At 55.6% G+C, this 19,172-nt stretch overlaps 1 protein-coding gene across 1 annotated transcript in view; it reads right to left on the minus strand.

The window, feature by feature from the left end:
• LOC144486703 (F-actin-monooxygenase MICAL3-like) overlaps positions 1-19,172 on the minus strand; it is a gene marked incomplete at its 5' end in the record, with an annotated part of 256,125 nt that overhangs the window by 24,634 nt on the left and 212,319 nt on the right. The window contains 2 exons of the mRNA XM_078204702.1: positions 2,129-2,228; positions 16,094-16,162. Of these exons, the coding sequence (XP_078060828.1) occupies positions 2,129-2,228; positions 16,094-16,162 (169 nt within the window). The remainder of the gene's footprint in view (positions 1-2,128; positions 2,229-16,093; positions 16,163-19,172) is intronic.

Here is a 19,172-nt window from a genome sequence, read left to right on the forward strand (position 1 = left end):
CCAGAACTGGATGTAGGGATGAGGAAACAAGGTTCAGATGGCTCGACTGAGGGTTACAAGTTAGCAAGGAACGAGCTGAAAAAGGGGCTGAGGAGAGCTAGGAGGGGACATGAGAAGTCCTTGGTGGGTCGGATCAAGGAAAACCCCAAGGCTTTTTACTCTTATGTGAGGAATAAAAGAATGACCAGGGTGAGGTTAGGGCCGGTCAAGGACAGTGGTGGGAACTTGTGTATGGAATCAGTAGAGATAGGCGAGGTGATGAATGAATACTTTTCTTCAGTGTTCACCAAGGAGAGGGGCCATGTTTTTCAGGAAGAGAAGGTGTTACAGGCTAATAGGCTGGAGGAAATAGATGTTCGGAGGGAGGATGTATTGGCAGTTTTGAATAAACTGAAGGTCGATAAGTCCCCTGGGCCTGATGAAATGTATCCTAGGATTCTTTGGGAGGCGAGGGATGAGATTGCAGAGCCTTTGGCTTTGATCTTTGGGTCCTCGCTGTCCACGGGGATGGTGCCAGAGGACTGGAGAGTGGCAAATGTTGTTCCTCTGTTTAAGAAAGGGAATAGAAATGACCCTGGTAATTATAGACCGGTTAGTCTGACTTCGGTGGTTGGTAAATTGATGGAAAAGGTCCTTAGGGATGGGATTTACGACCATTTAGAAAGATGCGGATTAATCCGGGATAGTCAGCACGGATTTGTGAAGGGCAAATCGTGCCTCACAAATTTGATAGAATTTTTTGAGGAGGTAACTAGGTGTGTTGATGAAGGTAGGGCGGTTGATGTCATATACATGGATTTTAGTAAGGCGTTTGATAAGGTCCCCCATGGTCGGCTTATGATGAAAGTAAGGAGGTGTGGGATAGAGGGAAAGTTGGCCGATTGGATAGGTAACTGGCTGTCTGATCGAAGACAGAGGGTGGTGGTGGTGGATGGAAAATGTTCGGACTGGAGGCAGGTTGCTAGCGGAGTGCCGCAGGGATCGGTGCTTGGTCCTCTGCTCTTTGTGATTTTTATTAATGACTTAGAGGAGGGGGCTGAAGGGTGGATCAGTAAATTTGCTGATGACACCAAGATTGGTGGAGTAGTGGATGAGGTGGAGGGGTGTTGTAGGCTGCAAAGAGACATAGATAGGATGCAAAGCTGGGCTGAAAAATGGCAAATGGAGTTTAACCCTGATAAATGTGAGGTGATTCATTTTGGTAGGACTAATTTAAATGTGGATTACAGGGTCAAAGGTAGGGTTCTGAAGACTGTGGAGGAACAGAGAGATCTTGGGGTCCATATCCACAGATCTCTAAAGGTTGCCACTCAAGTGGATAGAGCTGTGAAGAAGGCATATAGTGTGTTAGCTTTTATTAACAGGGGGTTGGAGTTTAAGAGCCGTGGGGTTATGCTGCAACTGTACAGGACCTTGGTGAGACCGCATTTGGAATATTGCGTGCAGTTCTGGTCACCTCACTATAAGAAGGATGTGGAAGCGCTGGAAAGAGTGCAGAGGAGATTTACCAGGATGCTGCCTGGTTTGGAGGGTAGGTCTTATGAGGAAAGGTTGAGGGAGCTGGGGCTGTTCTCTCTGGAGCGGAGGAGATTGAGGGGAGACTTAATAGAGGTTTATAAAATGATGAAGGGGATAGATAGAGTGAACGTTCAAAGACTATTTCCTCGGGTGGATGGAGCTATTACGAGGGGGCATAACTATAGGGTTCATGGTGGGAGATATAGGAAGGATATCAGAGGTAGGTTCTTCATGCAGAGAGTGGTTGGGGTGTGGAATGGACTGCCTGCAGTGATAGTGGAGTCAGACACTTTAGGAACATTTAAGCGGTTATTGGATAGGCACATGGAGCACACCAGGATGGTAGGGAGTGGGATAGCTTGATCTTGGTTTCAGATGAAGGTCGGCACAACATCGTGGGCCGAAGGGCCTGTTCTGTGCTGTACTGTTCTATGTTCTATGTTCTATGATGCTGGCCTTCCTGCTGAGGCAGGCAGTTACTCAGCAGCTCAATTAGTGTTGGTTATATTTTGCAATCATATTACTCAGCAGGCAGCTGGTTCACATCAGCCACCTGGACAAGGTGTAAAAATATATTTTGAAATATTGAGAAAACATTGGCACTACTCACAAGATCATCAGCTCAGACTCGTAGCGCACCAGACTGTTCTTCTCTTGTACCAGTTTAAACCATTCCTGCATCAGTCGAGGGTCATCTTTCTTTCCCATTCCTGTTGGTAGGCACATTCAAAATCAGGGCCCAGAACACACATTGTCATACATGGAGAGGTGGAGGCAATGGCCTACCCACAAGCATTGCAAAACCTCTGTCACACAACCTTTTGTATCTACACACAGAGTGAGGGGGTTCACTCCAACATAGCAACAACCGCACAGCAAACCATGGAACAATATCACACACTGACCTTGAGGAGCACGAGGTCATTGTTCAGTGGGGTCAACATGTTAAGCAAACAACCAAAGACGAGCATCAAAAACCTGCTGCACTGAGCAACTCTGAGCCTCTTGACGAAATTCCAGTCTGCAGACCCACTCCTGATATAAACCTGGTATTCTATATATAAACCCCAAATCCCTCCATTATAATTCAGTCTCTAGTTCTCTCATTATTTAAATTAGAACCTATCCTCCTCTCCCTGGTTAGATTCCAGCCTGTAACTCACTCTGGGTATTATTCTATAAAACTCTTGAACTCCTTTCTGGACACTAACCTGGAACACTCACTTTTGTGCATCAGTTACTCTGTGTTTAAAACCCCAAATGCCTTGATTAGATTCCAGTCAAATAATCATTCCAGGGTATCTGCCATTCTGTATATAAACTAGCCAAAACCCGTGATGAAATTACGACCCTCCTATTGCATTTCCAGAAGACCACACATTATTCTTCATCTGTAAAGTGTATCACGCTCTTAACTAGTGAATGCACCGGGGCACAATCTGACACACTCACGTACGAATACACACACACACACACACACGTGCACATACACACAGACACACAGAGTCTCAGACAGATACACAGATTCTACCTCTCTCACACATTTCCACAAAAACACATGCTCAAACTCTTACACGTACAAACATGTGTTCTTTTTAGTATATTTCATACTCTCAGGTGAGTTTTGTTCAACACCAAAATGAGCTTGCAGACCTTGCAGCCGCAAACCTTTCTGGGTGGCTATAAAAGTGGGCAGTGAATTTACAAATTTCCTCAGCCAATTTAGAGATTGAACTACGACCATCCTCCGTTGCTGACTGAGGACTATTCATTCCAAGCCCTTTGCCATTCCACCCTATCCTGCATTAAGTATAGCACTGTAAAACTGAGATTAAAAGAGAAAACGCTGGAAAATCTCAGCAGGTCTGGCAGCATCTGTAAGGAGAGAAAAGAGCTGACGTTTTGAATCCAGATGACCCTTTGTCAAAGCTAAAAGGCATGGAAAGTGGGAGATATTTATACTGCAGGGTGAGGGAATGAAAGATGAGTCATAGCCACAGAAACCAGGGGAAAATACTGCTAATGGCTGTCCGCAGAGAGAATAAAGGGTGTGAATGGCCAAATGGCAGAGAAGCTAAAATGAGGGGGGGGGGGGGGGGGGCTTCCCCAACATCTTCATCTTAGCTTCTCTGCCATTTGGTCATTCACACCCTTATCCTCTCTGCGGACAGCCATTAGCAGTGTTCTCCCTTGGTTTCTGTGGCTATGACTCATCTTTCATTCCCTCATCCTGCAGTATAAATATCTCCCACTTTCCATGCCTTTTAGCTTTGACAAAGGGTCATCTGGACTCAAAACATCAGCTTTTCAGCTCTTTTCTCTCCTTACAGATGCTGCCAGGCCTGCTGAGATTTTCCAGCTTTTTCTCTTTTGGTTTCAGATTCCAGCATCCGCAGTAATTTGCTTTTATCTAGTGTAAAGCTGAACTTGTCTCTGAAATGTTGGTGTTAACGGGAGGGTTGTAATGTCAGTAAATGTGAGGGTTGTTATATCAGTGTTACTGTGAGGACTGTAATATCAGTGTTACTGTGAGGACTGTAATATCAGTGTTACTGTGAGGACTGTAATATCAGTGAAACTGTCAGGGTTATAATGTCAGTGTTAATATGAGTGTTATAATAATTAAGTAAAGTGAAGTTTATTTATTAGTCACAAGTAAGGCTTACATTAACACTGCAATGAAGTTACTGTGAAATTCCCCTAGTCGGGTCAATGCAGCTAACCAGCACGTCTTTCAGACTGTGGGAGGAAACCGGAGGAAACACATGCAGACATGGGGAGAATATGCAAACTTCACAGACAATGATCCAAGCCAGGAATTGAACCTGGGTCCCTGGCGCTGAGGCGCAGCAGTGCTAACCATTGTGCCACCATGCCACCCAATGTTACTATGTCAGTGTTACTGTGAGGACTGCAATGTCAGTGTTACTGTGAGGGTTGCAATGTCAGTGTTAACGTGAGGGTTGCAATGTCAGTGTTAACGTGAGGGCTCTAATGTCAGTGTTAATGTGAGGATTGTAATGTCAGAGTGTTAATGTACGGTTGTCCACCCTGTCCCCTCTTCCCTCGATTGAAAAAACATCGCATGGGGGCACTTTTAAAGGAGACAGGTCTGCTAATATAGGAAGATTCTGACTCAACCTTCCCGGCTCCTCTATGAAAATTGGGCAAAAATTATCTGCGAGTCATTTTACTGAGAATGTCTCCAACAATCTTTGTAACATCAAGTGTGTTGTAACAAAATTAGTGAGATCCTATACTCCTGTGGCAATGCCCATGGCTAAGATTATCCCAATGTTCCTCTTAATGGGCAATAGTGGTGAGCAGGCTAAAAGGATAGCTTTTGTGAAGCTGCCACATGTTGAGTCTCAGGCTCCTGAGCAATAAGTAGGCCACAGCAATTAAAACCTTTGATTTGAATAAGTAGTAGTTTCAAGCTGCTTTATAGTATTTAATGTTTTCAGCTGATGGCAATTCAAGCTGTCAGCTCAAAATAATGTCACAATATCTTTTTAAGTTATGGATAAAACTTCCTTATTTTATTGGTACAATTTGCTTAATCCTCACTTTCATAAACACTTAAAGGGACAAGACGACTCACTCACAGCTACATTCCGACGGAAGAAACATGGCTGATTCCTATCTTTGCAATTCAATTTGATTAATCATGAACAATACCCTGGAAAATCTGCTTATAATATTTCAAGATGAGAGGTCACATGACACCAGGTCCAACAGGTTTATTTGAAATCACAAGCTTTCGGAATTCTGCTCTTTTGTCAGGCGAAGGAGCAGCTCTCTGAAAGCTTGTGATTTGAAATAATCCTGTCGGATTATAACCTGGTGTCGTGTGACCTCTCATCTTGTCCACCCTAGTCCAACACCGGCATCTCCACATCATAACATTTCAAAGACTGTACATACAACAAACATCACACTCCGTGACAGACACAAGGCTCTTAAACTGCTGGGTGCTTTTGAGCTGTAGTCAGATCTGCAACACTTTCTCAAAATGCAGCAATTACACTCTGATCTAGGCTAAACCTGAAATTTATGGCCTTAAAGGTCAGAGCTCTACCTGAGCTCAGCATTACCTGGAACAACACACCTGTCATAAAAGTGTTCCATCCAACTGACTGTGAGAAACGCTAAAGAAAATTAAACCGCACCCTATATTTTTCTACATGCTTCAATATCAGACATTGTGCTAGTCTCATGGTCAAAACCCCCTGGATGCAATGTCTAGTTTTCAGTCACTACCCTATACTAATTACCTCCTTCCAGCTATGAAAAGGCTCCGACTTTTCCACTGGCAACTGACCAAGGCTTGAGGTTATCATGTCTGCAGCAAATCATGAGAGGCAAAGGGAAGTACAAGCCATCCAACATGGTGGGTGTTTGCAGAGTGCAAGAGGAAAGCAGGATGCATGAAAGGAAGCTCACTCAGTGAGATGCTAACAGGCAGTTTCGGTGAAGTGTTATTGCCAATGGAATGGATCAAGTCACTGTGAGCAGACACAAAGGCAGAGTAAAGTCCCTGTGAGCAGCATTAACACTCTGGTCAGTAGCACAACGCCAATTCTCAACATCAGCAAAATAATGGTTTCTTTACAATCTAAAACTGTTGCACACATCCTGGCAGATTAGAATCCACTGTGCGCTCAATGAGGAGTCTGAGCATCTTCTCCCTCCCCTTCTGCACCCTTCCCTATTGAACCCCTCTCCTATTGCCCCCTCCCTTGGTACACATGTCCTACTGCACCCTCCCCTATTGCCCCCTTATGAATTGTCCCCTCCCCTGCCCCATCCCTAACTGCCTCCTCAACCACTGCCCCCTCATCTCCATTTACAGACCCTCCACATTTACTATGCACTCCCTCCCACAACAAGGCTAGATTAGGAGCAGTAGGCCATTCAACCACTTGAGCTTTTTCCACCATTCGATAAGATCATGTCTGATCTAACTGTGGCCTGAACTCCACCATCCTGTCTGCTCTCCATAGCCCTTAAATCCTCAGTAGATTGAAAACCGATCTAACTGCCCTTGCCATTTATTGCCCCCTCCCCCCCCTCCCCATTTGCTGCTCCCCTCTCTTCCCCATTTGCTGCCCCCTCCCCTCCCTTCCCCTCCCCTCTCCTCCCCATTTGCGGCCCCCTCCCGTCCCCATTTGCGGCCCCCTCCCGTCCCCATTTGCGGCCCCCTCCCGTCCCCATTTGCGGCCCCTTCTCTCCGTAGGCTTGGGTTTCAGTTGCTCCTGCCATCCACTGACTTCATCACATCACTCTACGAGCATCAGACGCTTTCCGGCCCTTTAGGTTTCTGGACTAACCTGAAACTAATCCCACAAAGTCCTGCATGCCCCCTGATACATCCCAACTTGCTTGACTTCAATGTTGCTTAGCAGCTATTTGACTATAGTATCACCGCCACCGTCCATAGGAGGTTAGTTTCATTGTGTGAAGGAGGGGAGAGTCAGTGAGCAATGAGACTGAGGGCAATTGGAATTCCAGAATCGGTGCCTCAGTTGGGATCAGCTCAGACTGGAGCTCCTGTCTTCCATGGTTTGTGCTACAGGAAATTATCAAGGGGGGGTTGGGGTTGCGATGGGGGGGGGGGGGTTGGGGTTGCGATGGGGAGGGGGTTGGGGTTGCGATGGGGGGGGTTGGGGTTGAGATGGGGGGGGTTGGGGTTGCGATGGGGGGGTTGGGGTTGTGATGGGGGGGGTTGGGGTTGCGATGGGGGGGTTGGGGTTGCGATGGGGGGGTTGGGGTTGCGATGGGGGGGTTGGGGTTGCGATGGGGGGGTTGGGGTTGCGATGGGGGGGGTTGGGGTTGAGATGGGGGGGTTGGGGTCGAGAGCGGGGGGGTGGGGTCGAGAGCGGGGGGGCGGGGTCCAGAGCGCGGGGCGGAGTCGAGAGCGCGGGGCGGAGTCGAGAGCGCGGGGCGGAGTCGAGAGCGCGGGGCGGAGTCGAGAGCGCGGGGCGGAGTTGAGAGCGGGGGGACGGGGTCGGGAGCGGGGGGCGGGGTCGGGAGCGGGGGGCGGGGTCGAGAGCGGGGGGCGGGGTCGAGAGCGGGGGGACGGGGTCGAGAGCGGGGGGCGGGGTCGAGAGCGGGACGCGGGGTCGAGAGCGGGACGCGGGGTCGAGAGCGGGACGCGGGGTCGAGAGCGGGGGGGCGGGGTCGAGAGCGGGGGGGCGGGGTCGAGAGCGGGGGGGCGGGGTCGAGAGCGGGGGGGCTGGGTCGAGAGCGGGGGGGCGGGGTCGAGAGCGGGGGGGCGGGGTCGAGAGCGGGGGGGTGGGGTCGAGAGCGGGGGGGTGGGGTCGAGAGCGGGGGGGTGGGGTCGAGAGCGGGGGGATGGGGTCGAGAGCGGGGGGGGTGGGGTCGAGAGCGTGGGGGTGGGGTCGAGAGCGGGGGTTGGGGTCGAGAGCGGGGGTTGGGTTCGAGAGCCAGGGGGGTGGGGTAGAGAGCCAGGGGGATTGGGGTCGAGAGCGGGGGGGGGGTGGGGTCGAGAGCGGGGGGTGGGGTCGAGAGCGGAGGGGTGGGGTCGAGACCGGGGGGGTGGGGTCGAGATCCGGGGGGGTGGGGTCGAGAGCCGGGGGGGTGGGGTCGAGAGCGGGGGGGGGGTGGGGTCGAGAGCGGGGGGGGGTGGGGTCGAGAGCGGGGGGGGGTCGAGAGCGGGGGGGGTCGTGAGCGGAGGGAGGGTGGGGTCGAGAGCGGAGGGAGGGTGGGGTCGAGAGCGGAGGGTGCGGTCGAGAGCGGAGGGAGGGTGGGGTCGAGAGCGGAGGGAGGGTGGGGTCGAGAGCGGAGGGAGGGTGGGGTCGAGAGCGGAGGGAGGGTGGGGTCGAGAGCGGAGGGAGGGTGGGGTCGAGAGCGGAGGGAGGGTGGGGTCGAGAGCGGAGGGAGGGTGGGGTCGAGAGCGGAGGGAGGGTGGGGTCGAGAGCGGAGGGAGGGTGGGGTCGAGAGCGGAGGGAGGGTGGGGTCGAGAGCGGAGGGAGGGTGGGGTCGAGAGCGGAGGGAGGGTGGGGTCGAGAGCGGGGGGGGTGGGGTCGAGAGCGGTGGGGGTGGGGTCGAGAGCGGTGGGGTCAAGAGCGGGGGGGTGGGGTCGAGAGCGGGGCGGGTGGGGTCGAGAGCGAGGGGTGGGGTCGAGAGCGGGGGGGGTGGGGTTGAGAGCGGGGTGGGGTCGAGAGTGGGGGGGGGTGGGGTCGAGAGTGGGGGGGGGTCGAGAGCGGGGGGGGTGGGGTCGAGAGCGGGGGGGTGGGGTCGAGAGCGGGGGGGGTGGGGTCGAGAGCGGGGGGTTGGGGTCGAGAGCGGGGGGGGTGGGGTCGAGAGCGGAGGGGTGGGGTCGAGAGCGGGGGGTGGGGTCGAGAGCTGGGGGGTGGGGTCGAGAGCGGGGGGGTGGGGTCGAGAGCGGGGGGCAGGGTCGAGAGCGGAGGGGACGGGGTCGTGAGCGGGCAGGGCGGGTCGGGAGCAGGGAGGGCGGGGTCGGGAGCGGGGGGGGCAGGGTGGGGGGCGGGGCCGAGAGTGGGTGGGGCGGGGTCGAGAGCAGGGGGACGGGATCGAGAGCCGGGGACGGGATCGAGAGCCGGGAGCGGGGTCGAGAGCCGGGGGCGGGGTCGAGAGCCGGGGGTGGGGTCGAGAGCCGGGGGAGCGGGGTCGAGAGCCGGAGGCGGGTCCAGAGCGGGGGGCGGGGTCCAGAGCATGGGGCGGGGTCGAGAGCGCGGGGCGGGGTCGAGAGCGCGGGGCGGGGTCGAGAGCGGGGGGCGGGGTCGAGAGCAGGGGGATGGGGTCGAGAGCGGGGGGCGGGGTCGAGAGCGGGGTCGAGAGCGGGGGAGCGGGGTCGAGAGCGGGGCGGCGGGGTCGAGAGCGGGGCGGCGGGGTCGAGAGCGGGGCGGCGGGGTCGAGAGCTGGGGGGGGTCGAGAGCGGGGGAGCGGGGTCGAGAGCGGGGGAGCGGGGTCGAGAGTGGGGGAGCGGGGTCGAGAGCGGGGTAGCGGGGTCGAGACAGGGATAGGTTCTTGCATGTGGGGCGGGGTGGAGGTTGAGGCAGGACGGTGCTCAGGTGGGGTACAGAGAAGGTTGAGGGTGGAGCAGAGGATGCTGCTGGGGGGCTGACGGCTGGGCTGGGGAGGCTGAGGGCGGGGCTGGGGGCAGGGCTCAGGGGGCTGAGGGTGGGTTTGGCGGGGTTGAGGGCAGGATTGATGGGGGCTGAGGTCAGGATTGAGGGCAGGATTGAGGGGGGGACTGAGAGCAGGATTGAGGGGGGAAAGAGGGCAGGATTGAGGGGGTGCTGAGGGCAGGATTGAGGGCAGGATTGAGGGGGGGACTGAGAGCAGGATTGAGGGGGGAAAGAGGGCAGGATTGAGGAGGAGCTGAGGGCAGGATTGAGGGGGGGACTGAGAGCAGGACTGAGGGGGAGCTGAGGGCAGGATTGAGGGGGAGCTGAGGGCAGGATTGAGGGGGAGCTGAGGGCAGGATTGAGGAGGAGCTGAGGGCAGGATTGAGGGGGAGCTGAGGGCAGGATTGAGGGGGAGCTGAGGGCAGGATTGAGGGGGTGCTGAGGGCAGGATTGAGGGGGGCTGAGGGCAGGATTGAGGGGGTGCTGAGGGCAGGACTGAGGGGGAGCTGAGGGCAGGATTGAGGGGGGGACTGAGAGCAGGACTGAGGGGGAGCTGAGGGCAGGATTGAGGGGGAGCTGAGGGCAGGATTGAGGGGGAGCTGAGGGCAGGATTGAGGGGGGGACTGAGAGCAGGACTGAGGGGGAGCAGAAGGCAGGATTGAGGGGGAGCTGAGGGCAGGATTGAGGGGGAGCTGAGGGCAGGATTGAGGGGGAGCTGAGGGCAGGATTGAGGGGGAGCTGAGGGCAGGATTGAGGGGGAGCTGAGGGCAGGATTGAGGGGGAGCTGGGGGCAGGATTGAGGGGGAGCTGAGGGCAGGATTGAGGGGGAGCTGAGGGCAGGATTGAGGGGGGCTGAGGGCAGGATTGAGGGGGAGCTGAGGGCAGGATTGAGGGGGGCTGAGGGCAGGATTGAGGGGGGCTGAGGGCAGGATTGAGGGGGGCTGAGGGCAGGGTTGTGGGGGGCCTGAGGGCAGGGTTGTGGGGGGCCTGAGGGCAGGGTTGTGGGGGGCCTGAGGGCAGGATTGAGGGGGGCTGAAGGCAGGATTGAGGGGGGCTGAAGGCAGGATTGAGGGGGGCTGAGGGCAGGATTGAGGGGGGCTGAAGGCAGGATTGAGGGGGAGCTGAGGGCAGGATTGAGGGGGAGCTGAGGGCAGGATTGAGGAGGAGCTGAGGGCAGGATTGAGGGGGGCTGAGGGCAGGATTGAGGGGGAGCTGAGGGCAGGATTGAGGGGGGCTGAGGGCAGGATTGAGGGGGGCTGAGGGCAGGGTTGTGGGGGGCCTGAGTGCAGGGTTGTGGGGGGCCTGAGGGCAGGATTGAGGGGGGCTGAAGGCAGGATTGAGGGGGGCTGAAGGCAGGATTCAGGGGGGCTGAAGGCAGGATTCAGGGGGGCTGAAGGCAGGATTGAGGGGGGCCTGAGGGCAGGATTGAGGGGGGCCTGAGGGCAGGATTGAGGGGGGCTGAGGGCAGGATTGAGGGGGGCTGAGGGCAGGGTTGTGGGGGGCCTGAGTGCAGGGTTGTGGGGGGCCTGAGGGCAGGATTGAGGGGGGCTGAAGGCAGGATTGAGGGGGGCTGAAGGCAGGATTGAGGGGGCCTGAGGGCAGGGTTGTGGGGGGCCTGAGTGCAGGGTTGTGGGGGGCCTGAGGGCAGGATTGAGGGGGGCCTGAAGGCAGGATTGAGGGGGGCCTGAGGGCAGGATTGAGGGGGGCCTGAGGGCAGGATTGAGGGGGGCTGAGGGCGGGATTGAGGAGGGCCTGAAGGCAGGGTTGAGGAGGGCCTGAGGGCAGGATTGAGGAGGGTTTGAGGGCAGGATTGAGGAGGGCTTGAGGGCAGGGTTGAGGAGGGCCTGAGGGCAGGATTGAGGAGGGTTTGAGGGCAGGATTGAGGAGGGCTTGAGGGCAGGATTGAGGGGGGCCTGAGGGCAGGATTGAGGGGGGCTGAAGGCAGGATTCAGGGGGCCTGAGGGCAGGATTGAGGGGGAGCTGAGGGCAGGATTGAGGGGGGGACTGAGAGCAGGACTGAGGGGGAGCTGAGGGCAGGATTGAGGGGGAGCTGAGGGCAGGATTGAGGAGGAGCTGAGGGCAGGATTGAGGGGGAGCTGAGGGCAGGATTGAGGGGGAGCTGAGGGCAGGATTGAGGAGGAGCTGAGGGCAGGATTGAGGGGGAGCTGAGGGCAGGATTGAGGGGGAGCTGAGGGCAGGATTGAGGGGGAGCTGAGGGCAGGATTGAGGGGGAGCTGAGGGCAGGACTGAGGGGGAGCTGAGGGCAGGATTGAGGGGGAGCTGAGGGCAGGATTGAGGGGGGGACTGAGAGCAGGATTGAGGGGGGAAAGATGGCAGGATTGAGGGGGTGCTGAGGGCAGGATTGAGGGGGAGCTGAGGGCAGGATTGAGGAGGAGCTGAGGGCAGGATTGAGGGGGGGACTGAGAGCAGGATTGAGGGGGGAAAGATGGCAGGATTGAGGGGGTGCTGAGGGCAGGATTGAGGGGGAGCTGAGGGCAGGATTGAGGAGGAGCTGAGGGCAGGATTGAGGGGGGGACTGAGAGCAGGACTGAGGGGGAGCTGAGGGCAGGATTGAGGGGGAGCTGAGGGCAGGATTGAGGGGGAGCTGAGGGCAGGATTGAGGGGGAGCTGAGGGCAGGATTGAGGAGGAGCTGAGGGCAGGATTGAGGGGGAGCTGAGGGCAGGATTGAGGGGGAGCTGAGGGCAGGATTGAGGGGGAGCTGAGGGCAGGATTGAGGGGGAGCTGAGGGCAGGACTGAGGGGGAGCTGAGGGCAGGATTGAGGGGGAGCTGAGGGCAGGATTGAGGGGGGGACTGAGAGCAGGATTGAGGGGGGAAAGATGGCAGGATTGAGGGGGTGCTGAGGGCAGGATTGAGGGGGAGCTGAGGGCAGGATTGAGGGGGAGCTGAGGGCAGGATTGAGGGGGAGCTGAGGGCAGGATTGAGGGGGAGCTGAGGGCAGGATTGAGGGGGAGCTGAGGGCAGGATTGAGGGGGAGCTGAGGGCAGGATTGAGGGGGAGCTGAGGGCAGGATTGAGGGGGAGCTGAGGGCAGGATTGAGGGGGAGCTGAGGGCAGGATTGAGGGGGAGCTGAGGGCAGGATTGAGGGGGAGCTGAGGGCAGGACTGAGGGGGAGCTGAGGGCAGGATTGAGGGGGGGACTGAGAGCAGGATTGAGGGGGGAAAGATGGCAGGATTGAGGGGGTGCTGAGGGCAGGATTGAGGGGGAGCTGAGGGCAGGATTGAGGGGGAGCTGAGGGCAGGATTGAGGGGGAGCTGAGGGCAGGATTGAGGGGGAGCTGAGGGCAGGATTGAGGGGGGCTGCGGGCAGGATTGAGGGGGAGCTGAGGGCAGGATTGAGGTGGAGCTGAGGGCAGGATTGAGGGGGGCTGAGGGCAGGATTGAGGGGGAGCTGAGGGCAGGATTGAGGGGGGCTGAGGGCAGGATTGAGGGGGGCTGAGGTCAGAATTGAGGGGGGCTGAGGGCAGAATTGAGGGGGGCTGAGGGCAGGATTGAGGGGGGCTGAGGGCAGGGTTGTGGGGAGCCTGAGGGCAGGATTGAGGGGGGCTGAGGGCAGGATTGAGGGGGGCTGAAGGCAGGATTGAGGGGGGCTGAGGGCAGGATTGAGGGGGGCTGAGGGCAGGATTGAGGGGGGCTGAGGGCAGGATTGAGGGGGGCTGAGGGCAGGATTGAGGGGGGCCAGAGGGCAGGATTGTGGGGGGCTGAGGGCAGAATTGAGGGGAGCTGAGGGCAGAATTGAGGGGGGGTGAGGGCAGGATTGAGGGGGGCTGAGGGCAGGATTGAGGGGGGCTGAGGGCAGGATTGAGGGGGGCTGAGGGCAGGATTGAGGGGGGCTGAAGGCAGGATTGAGGAGGGCGGAGGGCAGGGTTGAGGAGGGCGGAGGGCAGGACTGAGGGGGGCTGAAGGCAGGATTCAGGGGGGCTGAAGGCAGGATTCAGGGGGGCTGAAGGCAGGATTGAGGGGGGCTGAAGGCAGGATTGAGGGGGGGCCTGAGGGCAAGACTGGGGGGGGGGGCCTGAGGGCAGGATTGAGGGGGGCTGAAGGCAGGATTCAGGGGGGCTGAAGGCAGGATTCAGGGGGGCTGAAGGCAGGATTGAGGGGTGCTGAGGGCAGGATTGAGGGGGGCCTGAGGGCAGGATTGAGGGGGGCCTGAGGGCAGGATTGAGGGGGGCCTGAGGGCAGGATTGAGGGGGGCTGAAGGCAGGATTGAGGGGGGCTGAAGGCAGGATTCAGGGGGGCTGAAGGCAGGATTGAGGGGGGCTGAGGGCAGGATTGAGGGGGGCCTGAGGGCAGGATTGAGGGGGGCCTGAGGGCAGGATTGAGGGGGGCCTGAGGGCAGGATTGAGGGGGGCCTGAGGGCAGGATTGAGGGGGGCCCGAGGGCAGGATTGAGGGGGGCCTGAGGGCAGGGTTGAGGGGGGCCTGAGGGCAGGGTTGAGGGGGGCCTGAGGGCAGGATTGAGGGGGGCCTGAGGGCAGGATTGAGGGGGGCCCGAGGGCAGGATTGAGGGGGGCCTGAGGGCAGGGTTGAGGGGGGCCTGAGGGCAGGATTGAGGAGGGTTTGAGGGCAGGATTGAGGAGGGTTTGAGGGCAGGATTGAGGGGGGCCTGAGGGCAGGATTGAGGGGGGCTGAAGGCAGGATTCAGGGGGCCTGAGGGCAGGATTGAGGGGGGCTGAGGGCAGGATTGAGAGGGGCTGAAGGCAGGATTGAGGGGGCCTGAGGGCAGGATTGAGGGGGGCCTGAAGGCAGGATTGAGGGGGGCCTGAAGGCAGGATTGAGGGGGGCCTGAAGGCAGGATTGAGGGGGCCTGAGGGCAGGATTGAGGGGGGCCTGAGGGCAGGATTGAGGGGGGCCTGAGGGCAGGATTGAGGGGGGCTGAGGGCAGGATTGAGAGGGGCTGAAGGCAGGATTGAGGGGGCCTGAGGGCAGGATTGAGGGGGGCCTGAGGGCAGGATTGAGGGGGGCCTGAGGGCAGGATTGAGGGGGGCCTGAAGGCAGGATTGAGGGGGGCCTGAGGGCAGGATTGAGGGGGGCCTGAGGGCAGGATTGAGGGGGGCTGAGGGCAGGATTGAGGGGGGCCTGAAGGCAGAATTGAGGAGGGGCCTGAGGGCAGGATTGAGGGGGGCTGAAGGCAGGATTGAGGGGGCCTGAGGGCAGGATTGAGGGGGGCCTGAGGGCAGGATTGAGGGGGGCCTGAAGGCAGGATTGAGGGGGGCCTGAGGGCAGGATTGAGGGGGGCTGAGGGCAGGATTGAGGGGGGCCTGAAGGCAGAATTGAGGAGGGGCCTGAGGGCGGGATTGAGGGGGGCTGAAGGCAGGATTGAGGGGGGCCTGAGGGCAGGATTGAGGGGGGCCTGAGGGCAGGATTGAGGGGGGGCCTGACGGAAGGATTGAGGGAGGCCTGAGGGCAGGATTGAGGGGGGGGCCTGATGGAAGGATTGAGGGGGGCCTGAGGGCAGGATTGAGGAGGGTCTGAGGGCAGGATTGAGGAGGTTCTGAGGGCAGGATTGAAGGGGGCCTGAAGGCAGGATTGAGGGGGCCTGGGAGCAGGAATGAGGATGGCCTGAGGGTGGGATTGAGGGAGGCCTGAGGGTGGGATTGAGGGAGGCCTGAGGGCAGGATTGAGGGGCGGCAGAGGGCACTTTTGAGGGGGGCTGAGGGCGGGATTGAGGGGGCCTGAGTGCAGGATTGAGGGGGGCCTGAGGGCAAAATTGAGGACGATCTGAGGGCAGGATTGAGGGTGGGGGGGTTGTGGGCTGGATTGAGGGGGGCGCTGAGGGCAGGATTGAGGGGGATCTGACGGCAGGATTGAGGGGGCTGAGGGCAGGATTGGGGGGGGCTGAGGACTGGATTGAGGGGGCACTGAGGGCGCTGCTATTTACTTGTGATGAGGTTAACAGAATATGTGACTCTTTAAACAAAGGCTGAGATATATATCACACTTTGCAGTGTGGACTGACATCTCTTGAACTAGGAGTGGATCCTGGAGGTGAAAGCTGGGAATGGATCCGGCGAGTGAATCTGGAGAGTGGCTCAGGTGAGTGGATTCTGGGAGTGGATCACTAAAACCAGCCTGGGTTACAGTTATTTTATGGGCACACCCTGAGCTCAATGTGCAGAAGGAAGGGGAATGCGGATGGGCAGACTGACTGTGGTCTGGATGCCTGCTGGACTAGCTCTCCCAACTATCCCCTCTCAATGGCCTGTGAAACTGCTTCAAACCCTCTTTAAATCTCTGCCCCAGTAATTTGGTACCTTCGGTCTCTTGACCCAACTCATCCTGCTCCAGCTATAATCGCACCAACACTCAGTCCCTTGCGACGGGCACAGGTTTTTGGTTTGAATTTGCACTTGACCAGGTGTCTAAGGGAACTGTACTGAGCCTCAGAGTCCAAGGACCCTCAGGTTGTTATGATAATCCTTGGTGGGGTTGGTTTACGTTACCTCGGTTGTGGGTACAGCAATGGCAGAAGGAAAGAGGTCTTCGCCGTGGAGCTCCAACAAGGGCCTCAACTTCAACAAGAGAGGTGAAAGAAAAGCAAAGCACAGGAGCAGAATGTGAGAGGGACAGAAGAAGAGGGGAAAGGAAAGAATCTAATAATGTGAGGGGGGGGTGGAAACAAATGGGGAAGAAATGACAAGGGAAATAAGAATAGAATGAGACAGTGTCACTGTCTGCAGCAATCCCAAGACCAATAGCAGATACCAGGCATGCAATCCAGGGTTCATCAACCAGAAACATTGGGCAGCCTATGATGATAAACATTGCCCAGCTTTCAGAATCATAAATGTATGTTTACTGAGCTGCCCAAGATGCCGAGAGTGGGCTACTCCACAAACTTAACAACCAATAAACTGTGGGAAGCATGGGGGAGGAGGCTTAACACAACGATGCATCAAGGCAGAGATATCATAACAGAAACCGTCAGTCACAGCACTTCATACTCAAGTAGAGTGAGACAGCAAGAGAGAGAGAAGTCAAGAAAGTAAATCAGAGAGTGAATGAGACAGAGAGAATATATGGGGGCACAGTGTGAGTGACAGAGATAGGGAGTGAACGAAACAATTTGTGGCAGAGTGAGAAAGAGAGAGCGAGAGTGCGGGAGAGAAGATTGAGATACAGAGGGAGAGAGGGTACATGAAAGGGTGTGAGAGAGCTTAACAGTGAGACAAAGAGTCAGAGTGTGAGAGAGTGAGTGAGACTAACATTGAGAGATAGCGAGAGAGTGAGCGAGCCAAGGAATGAAGCAGAAAAAATATAAAACAGACATGAAGACAGAGAGGGGCAAAATGAAAGAGACAGAATAAGAGTGTGTGGGAGTGAGAGAGAGTGAGTGACAGCATAAAAATGTGAGAGATTGTTTTTAGAGGCAGGTAACCAGAGTGAGCAAGAGAGCGAGTGAGAAGGAGAGAGAGAAAGTGAGAGAGAGAGAGAGAGCGAGTGAGTAGTAAGGGAAGGAACCACAGAGTTAGTAACAGTCAGAGCAGTAATGGAGCATGGAGACAGATGGAAAAGATAGAGAAGGCAGGAACAGCTTCAACAGCTTTCCTTTAAAAGAAAGTAAGAGACAATCAAAAGTGATGGAGAAAGAGAATGAGAGAGAGTTAGACAGAGAATGTGAGAAGATAGAAGTAAGAAGAGAGTGATAAAGGGAGAGATAAAATGAGACAGAGATGAATTTTGCTAACAGTACACATGTACATGCCAGAGTGCTTCGTTTGAAGTTAGTATGTATCATACACCACTGTTCCTAACATCTGTTTATTAGGACTCCAGGTACTGGGGGATGTACAACATCTGTGATTAAATCTAGTTTAACAGTAAAGTGCTTGACACAGCCAGTGTGGGAATGGGAAAACATTCCACAGTAATATCATGTAGTTAAAACATCTTTCTTTAACTGTGTTGAAACAAAAAGTGGATCAGTGTCATTGAACAGTTAGTTCAGTAGTGAAGGAAACTCTGGTAATGGAGAGGGGACTGTGAGAAATTAATTAAATCAGCATTTGAATGAAAACGCAACATGGGGGATTTATAATCTACATTTAAACCAAGCAGGAAACAAATTGCTGACTTATTTAAAAATGACAGACTCCTTTAACAGTGAGCCACTGTAGCAGGACAATCAAAAAGCTACACTTTCACACTTACTGGGACTTCCACTCTCACTCCCCCCGGCCTGCAGATTCCAACTACAGATGGGAACCACTTCCCCTCAGTCCACAGAGTATGGACCAGCTACTGAACAATGGGAACCATTGTGGCTAGGGGCAGAGTTCTATTTGCCGAGATACACGTATGCACTTCAGTACAGCTAGTGATGGGAAGTAGGAATCCAGGGACAATGCTGATCCATAAGCTGAGCATGTGCCAGTGAAGGGCAACAGGAGCCCAGCTCAATGTTAAATTCCTGAAAAGAGCAATGTATTGCCAAAGCTTTATGTACTGCACTTTTCAGGACAAACACAAGAACACCAAATTTCAAACAATCACAACAGTTTATACTACAGGAGGAGAGGGTGTTGACTGGCAAGTCAACTCTGATTGGCTGATGTGTTGCCACGGAGAAAACAAAGGGGGAACCAAAGGCTCCCCGAGCTCCTGGGTAATTTAAAAGAGGTGCAAGGCTTTGCAGGGAATGTGTCCCTGCCCATGAATGTGTGTCACTTGTGTAATGTGTGTAAATCAACCACGTTACAAGCACAACCGATTATTTTAAATTTGTTAGTGTAGCTAATAACACACTCAGGATTATTCAGCAAGTGCTGTCCAATCAGGGATCACTTCTAACAGCAGACATTTTGTTTTGGGTTTGTTAGTGTACGCTGCCTATCATGACCAACCAAGGAACGTGCTGTTTGATTTGATCAGCCAATAATTGGGATGTACGGTTGGTGTACCTGGCAACACACCGTCACTGAAATTCATACACAGCGTTGCTCAGCTGTGTGGTAGGCAGAATGTCTTTTTGGACTGACGGCAGCATTCAGTTAGTGGAAAATATCACTCGTGCAGCCACTGCACAGAACAATATGCAACATATTCCTTGACCTGATATTTAAAGTACCTCAAAAATTTGTCAACCAATTAGTACTTCTCCATATCTCCTGTAGTATAAAATGTTGTGTTTGTTTAAAATTTGTCATTCTTGTGTTTGTCCTGATGAGTGCCGAATGAAAAGCTTCAGCAGCATGTCTATCTTTTCAGTAATATTCAGATTCTCTGTACCAGGCAGCAGAATGTTAAATTCATGCAAGGAGCATGCAGCACTAACTAACACAAAGAGTAAAGAATGAAATCTGTGAGCCACTCACTGATGTTAATGATACTGGTCCATTGTCAAATATTCAGCATACTGTGCTCCATTACTATCCATCCCTCCATTCCCGTCCAGTCCTCCATTACTATCCACTCCTCCATTCCCATTCATCTCTCCGTTATCATCCATCTCTCTCCATTATCATTGTTAGGGGCTGTTACGATGGTTTTCTTGTTGTATTTAAAACTATCATTCCCGTCAAG

The sequence above is a fragment of the Mustelus asterias genome, unplaced genomic scaffold, assembly GCF_964213995.1.
Source record: "Mustelus asterias unplaced genomic scaffold, sMusAst1.hap1.1 HAP1_SCAFFOLD_431, whole genome shotgun sequence".
Classification (NCBI taxonomy): domain Eukaryota; kingdom Metazoa; phylum Chordata; class Chondrichthyes; order Carcharhiniformes; family Triakidae; genus Mustelus; species Mustelus asterias.